Source organism: Nanorana parkeri, unplaced genomic scaffold (genome assembly GCF_000935625.1).
Source record: "Nanorana parkeri isolate BGI_ZX_2015 unplaced genomic scaffold, ASM93562v1 scaffold1252, whole genome shotgun sequence".
Classification (NCBI taxonomy): Eukaryota; Metazoa; Chordata; class Amphibia; order Anura; family Dicroglossidae; genus Nanorana; species Nanorana parkeri.
The window spans coordinates 457,770-463,797 of NW_017307520.1; the positions used below are offsets into that span (position 1 = coordinate 457,770).

The 6,028-nt window shown below is 46.0% G+C and overlaps 1 protein-coding gene across 1 annotated transcript in view; it reads right to left on the minus strand.

Moving 5' to 3' along the window:
• ERP44 (endoplasmic reticulum protein 44) overlaps positions 1 to 4,050 on the minus strand; it is a 54,495-nt gene extending 50,445 nt beyond the window's left edge. The window contains exon 1 of the mRNA XM_018568848.1: positions 3,866 to 4,050. Coding sequence (XP_018424350.1) covers positions 3,866 to 3,931 — 66 coding nt within the window. The 5' untranslated portion in view covers positions 3,932 to 4,050. The remainder of the gene's footprint in view (positions 1 to 3,865) is intronic.
• Between the last annotated feature and the right edge of the window lie 1,978 nt (positions 4,051 to 6,028).

Genomic DNA, 6,028 nt, shown 5'->3' on the forward strand with positions numbered 1-6,028 from the left:
AAAATCCCCCCCCCCCCCCCCCATTACATATTTCCTTAAAAGGAGAGACCCTGTAGAATGAAATGGTGGCAGTTGCAATTTTTTAATGTTGCATGATTTTTGCGTAACTGTTCATCAAACCCAAATTTTCAGTAGCAAAATAAACTTAAAAAGGAGAACTATGGGGCCACATTTATTTTCCAGTTCTCCTCGCGGTCACGGGAGGACATATACTGTGTCCTATGCCCGCCCCCTCCCCTATCAGTTTCTCCAGTCAGTGCTTACTTAGTCACCGATCTCTGCACGGAGATGATCGGGAAGCATGTGGATTGGTGGTATAGTTTCAATGTCACACGTCGACTAACTGTGGGGATGATTGTAATTCACTCACCACATAGTTCTACTTTAAGTTAATTTTAGTGCCTGTAAACACATTACCCAATTTTTGTTAAAACATAAAGCAGCCCATTGAAGCTGATCAAGCAAACACTGTGCTTCATCAGCTTCTTCCCCAGCTAATGACAGCTCAGAAACAGTTAATTCATTGGGGAGGAGATCAGGGAACAGATGTTCACTGGTCTCCCTCCCCCCTTTCAGCTGACACCCAGGATGCCAATCTTGGGCCTGCAGGAGGGGTAGTGGAGCCTGGGAAACAGGGTGGGGGGTGTTGGATCAGATGCATGTTTGCATTAGTATGTGCGTGTATGTGGGGGCCTTATACAGGGTGTTTTTACATTTATCTTAGTTACCTTTTTAAAACATTCTTCTTGCTTAACTTTTAGGTTCCCTCTATGTTAGTGGTCCTCAACCTGTGGGTCGCTGTGTGCCTTCTGCTGCGCTAGGCTCCTCAGCCTCCTCCTAGCGCAGTAGTGCAAGTCCTCCCAAAGGCCACCAGATGTCGCTGAAGCAGCCAGGGAGGAGCTGACAGCAGGCAAGTGTTTTTTTCTATATTTAGCCCTGCTTCGGGCAAGCAGGGCAAAATGTACAGAGGGGGAGCCGGTCAAGTGATTTCGGCGGCTGTACATGTCCCGCCGCCTGGCTTCTTGATAATCGGGGCACACAGAACCGGTATCAGCAGGTACTGAAAAAAAAAATATTGATACCGAAAAACCCGTATCGGTGAAATAATAATTTTACCGATAGGGGTCAGCACAACTTGCAAATGTTACCAAGGGGTCCCTGCAAAGGTTACGAAACACTGCTCTATGTGATGTCTCTTTAAAGAGAACCTGTCACCATTAACATGCTATTAGGGGTCTATTAGACTCCTAATGTCCCCCTTGCAGCCAATTGAAGCTGTTCAAGCACACACCATGCTTGATTAGCTTCTTCCCCGACCAATGACAGCTCAGAAACCTGAAGTGATAAAATTATTACTTCCAGGTTCATTCAGATGTTCGTTGGTCTCCCTACCCTCTTTCAGCTGACACCCATGATGCCGGTCCTGGGCTTGCAGGAGGGGCAAAAGGAGCCCAGGAAACATGGCAGGTGGTGCCACATTCAGAGCCCTTGGAAGTGATAATTCCTTTTCACAAAATACAGATTTCCTGTTTTGTTTTACCACTTTTGCAACCCAGTGCTGTTGATCTCCTAAAGTCTTTTTCAGTCACTTCCTGTCTACATGTTTGCATTCTAAAGATGGCATTTCCCAGGCCCTTCCCTCCCCACACACCCACTTTACCTCCTTGCCCTCCTACCTCCCCCTTCTCTCATAATTGGACATTTATTCCCCCCTCATACCTTTTTTCCTTGGGACACTCCCAGGATTCTCACCTAGGTGACAATTACATTCCTTTCACCCACAGCCTCCTGGGATACTGACATCACACATCCCAGGGGGCCTTGGGGTTCTCTACAGTGCATGCCACATTGCATATCATGAGCGGCAGCAGTTTCTTCCAGCCAGCCCCCTGATCACACAAAGCAGCACATGCATACTGTGAGTATGTAATATCAGAATAACAAAGCGGTAACAAAGTAAGTGGGGATTTAAGAAAAAGAAATAACACTTGGTAGGGGAAGATTCCTCCTTAAAAGGAGAACTATGAGGCAAGTGAAAATCACTCAGCCTCATAGTTCTAGCTGGCCTGTGACAATCAAAATGTCACACGTCGGCTCAATAGATTGGGAAGTGAACACACAGCGTCGCTCGCTCACTTCTCGACCTGCAGAGATCCCCCCCGATCCTCCAGCGCTGACTGGCGGAACGGACGGGGGAGGAGGCGGGCACAGCAGGCTCTAACTCTAGATAGGCAGAGCCAGCTGTCAATCCCGCAGCTGGGTGGATCGCAACAATAATGTCGGGATCCGTCCCGGCTGCTCAGTATACCGCGAGCTTTAGCTCGCGGTATACTGAGCTTAGGGTGACGGGAGGACGCTAGTTTGTGTCCTCCCGTTACCCTTAGGAGAACTATGGGGAAAAGCCCTGACCCCATAGTTCTCCTTTAATGAAAGAGACCGCTTTAAAATGATTGAAATTCACTTTTGAAACTATATTAACATGTTAAAAATGATATGAGATTTTAGTGGTTGTTTTTACATACACTTTGAGACCCTATTCACACTTGTGATTGGGGCAGTCTCGGGAATTGTCCAGAGAGACTCACACAAACAGCTGAGGGTTGGAAGCACTACTATACAAAGCAAGGACAGCTGATGGTGCCTGCAGCCATTCAAATGTAAACGGACATGCCACTCATGTTTATATTTAGGCACTATTCACACTTGTGATTGGGGCCCATCTTACAAAATTGTCCTTATTAGACTCATGTGGACTGCTGCAGTTTACATCTAGGGTGATCATCCGCAGGCAAATCACAACATGTCAAATTACATGTGAATGACTGCGGGGGCTGTCAGCTGTTCGCATGAGTCTCATGGGGCAATTCCTGAGACTGCCCCAATCACAAGTGTGAATGGGGCCTAAAGCCGGGTATACAAATCAAATTTCGGCCTACTGAAACGGCTGAAATTTGCTGCGCGAGTACCGCTGTCAGCACCCTTCTGCCCAGCATCTATTGATCAGAGGTTGGAACTCTTGGATGAATGGCGTCATCAGCCAATCATCTGCTAGCTCCATTTGGGTATTCCACAGGTCGCTGTCAGAATACCTGAGAGCGATCTGTTATAATCTCTGTGTTCAGCAATAAGGTTGAACAAAGAAAATATATACCCGCATACCCGACTTAACTGTAAACATAAACACAAATAGTAATATGGGGCAAATTACTAAAAAGTTCAGCAAATCAAAAATATATTTTTCTGCTCTTTGTAAAAGGACCTCACTGGTCACACGGGTAATGAGAACAAGTGGAAGAAGAAATTGATAGGAAAGCTCTGCGGCAACTTTCACGCCCTGCCTTTCTGACTGTACACCAGCACACTCCCATGAAAACTTCCGAATGTAGAACCGGTGCTGCAGCTCTCACTTCCGGGTTATCAGCCAATCACCTGGAGACACAACACAGCACTCGAGCGAGCCGGAACGTGGTTGGAAGGATGTGGGGGAATGCCCGCAATGCAAATCGAGCGAGCCGGGCGTTACGGTGCAGCCACTAGAGCCCCACACAGGCCTGGCTATCGTGCATGTAATGTAGGGCTACTGCCGGCATCCCCCGGCGACTCGAACACAGGAAATGTCAGCTCTAGTTTGCACTCACATGAATTTCAGTTGGAACCGCAGAGTGCATGCTAGTATAAACGGTCGAGCACCAACATTAATGTTACCGACGAGTGCTACACTAAGTCCATACAATCTAAATACAAAACATCATATAATCAGAGCAGCACAGGCACAATACACAACCGCTGAAACCTAGGAGAATGTATCGCTCGAATTGAATCCAGCATCCTGACCCCCCCAGTCAGGGGGAAGTATAGCACTTACAAGCAGAACTAGGACACAGGCCGGGTCGGTCAGTGGCAGGAGGATAGCGTGCTTCATGGTCAGCATGCCTAGCTGCGGCTCTTCTTACACCTCACACCATAGAGCTCCCCGGAATAGCACTTCGCTAACACGATCAGTTCCTAAACCAGTACTAGGATCTTGATGACGTCGTGGTCACATGACTGGACCCAGCAGTGACATCACCGTGACATATGACCGCCCAGTTGGAAGAGCGGAAGGACGGTTGGGGGGGGATGGAGTCTGATTCTGTAGCGTGCAGATATTCTGACTAAAGTCCGGTTGCAATTCAGCTGCACAGCAGAGTTTCTCTGCTTATGAAGTTTGTCAGCGTGCTGCCTCGGCATTTTTAGCTATTTTGACTGTGTTTATTAACTACTTGAAGACCGGGATGTTACACCCCCTTCCTGTCCAGGCCAATTTTCAGTATTCAGCGCTGTTGTACTTTTGACTGACACTCAGTCATGCAATGCCGTATCGAAATGAATTTTATGTAATTTTTTGGGGGGACACATAGAGCTTTCTTTTGGTGGTATTTAATCACCATTGGTTTTGTTAAATTTTTTTTTACTATATTGAGGAAACATTACCGAAATTTTTTGGGAAAAAAAACTGTTTTGCCTATGCTAAGCTATGAAACATTGCACATAAATAATCTTCCTTCAGAAATGTATTCTGCTACATTTCTTTGGTAAAAAATTGACAACTTTGTGTAGAGAAAAATTTATTTTTTTCTACACAACGTCAATTCAGAAGATATATCTAACCCACAGCATCCTTGGAATTTCACTTCAAAACACATGATCATTTTATATCTTGTCCTGGACATGGTTGCAGAATATAAGGGCATGTGATGGAATGGGTGTGTAGACCAGTATGCATTAAAGTGACATTAAAGTCAAAATTGTTTTTCCATCCCCCCAATGTTAATGTCAGCACTTACCTTTAATGATGTTTCTTAAGGTGGCCATACACTTTAATCCGATCTACTTTTTTCCTGTTCTTTTAATCTGTCCCTCCAGCGCTGCGGCGAGTCTCTGATCCAGCGCTGACTCCTCTGAACATGCTGGCACTTCCTCTCCCATGGTGTCTGCATGCGGGTGCACGCGTCCATAGACTTACCTTGTGTCTCTCCTCGCATCCCGGCCAAAAATGTGATCTGCGCATGCGCCCGCCCCAAGATGCTTTACGGCCGCCCGAGAATTTTCACATTTTTGAACGGGAGCGTGCGGGGAAGACGCAGGTAAGTATTAACCCTTTGTACTTTTTGCATATATCTACTGCTTACCAGCAGTAGATATGTGCAAAAACACCTGAGGCTTTAATTATCCTTTGATTTAATTTTTTTTGGGTGAGTCCCATATTGCATGTCAGCTGGCTGTTGAACAGCACGCCAGGTTCTTTTAGCTGGGACAACTTCTTCCTCTGAATTAGAGGTGGATCCTGAACCACTGTTTTCAATAGGTTCATACTTTAATCCAGAATCTGACAGGGAGGCCTCTCCGTCACTCTCACCAGGCATACTGAGAATTTGAAATGCCTACTCGCTGCTGTACATTTTTTTTCTTCACATTTTTTGTAGTGGGTATACTTGGGGGCTCTGGATGACACTGGTATTTGGATGTGCTGCACCAGTACCTGATGGCACTGTTTTTTTAGGATGACAATCAGAGATGCTGATTAGTGCTGACAAGTTATTTGAGCGTCACACACTGATTGGTGCTAATAGGCTGGCACTGTGGTGGATACGGTTGTGTACTGCTGGCACTAGTGATGCTGAATGCTAATGATTTGTGCGGCAAATGTGGCACTGATGACACTGTGAATCACAATAATGGCACTGAAAATACTGTAATCGCACTGACTGAGACTGTGAAATGCTCCGACACTGTGGATCACACTGATGCCACTGTGAAATCACACTGATGACACTGCGGATCACACTGAACACTGTGAATTGCACTGTATCTGTAGCAGAGTGTACTCTTTTGCTGTGTATATTGCTTTAAATCTTACTGTGGATGATCACTGTGAAGCTCTCAATCTCTCTAACATCCGAACCGTGTGTGAGACAGGAGATCGAGACAAGGCTGCAAACTGCAGCCATTGTTTACTTTTTTGACAGCTGTGATTTGTCACAGCAGA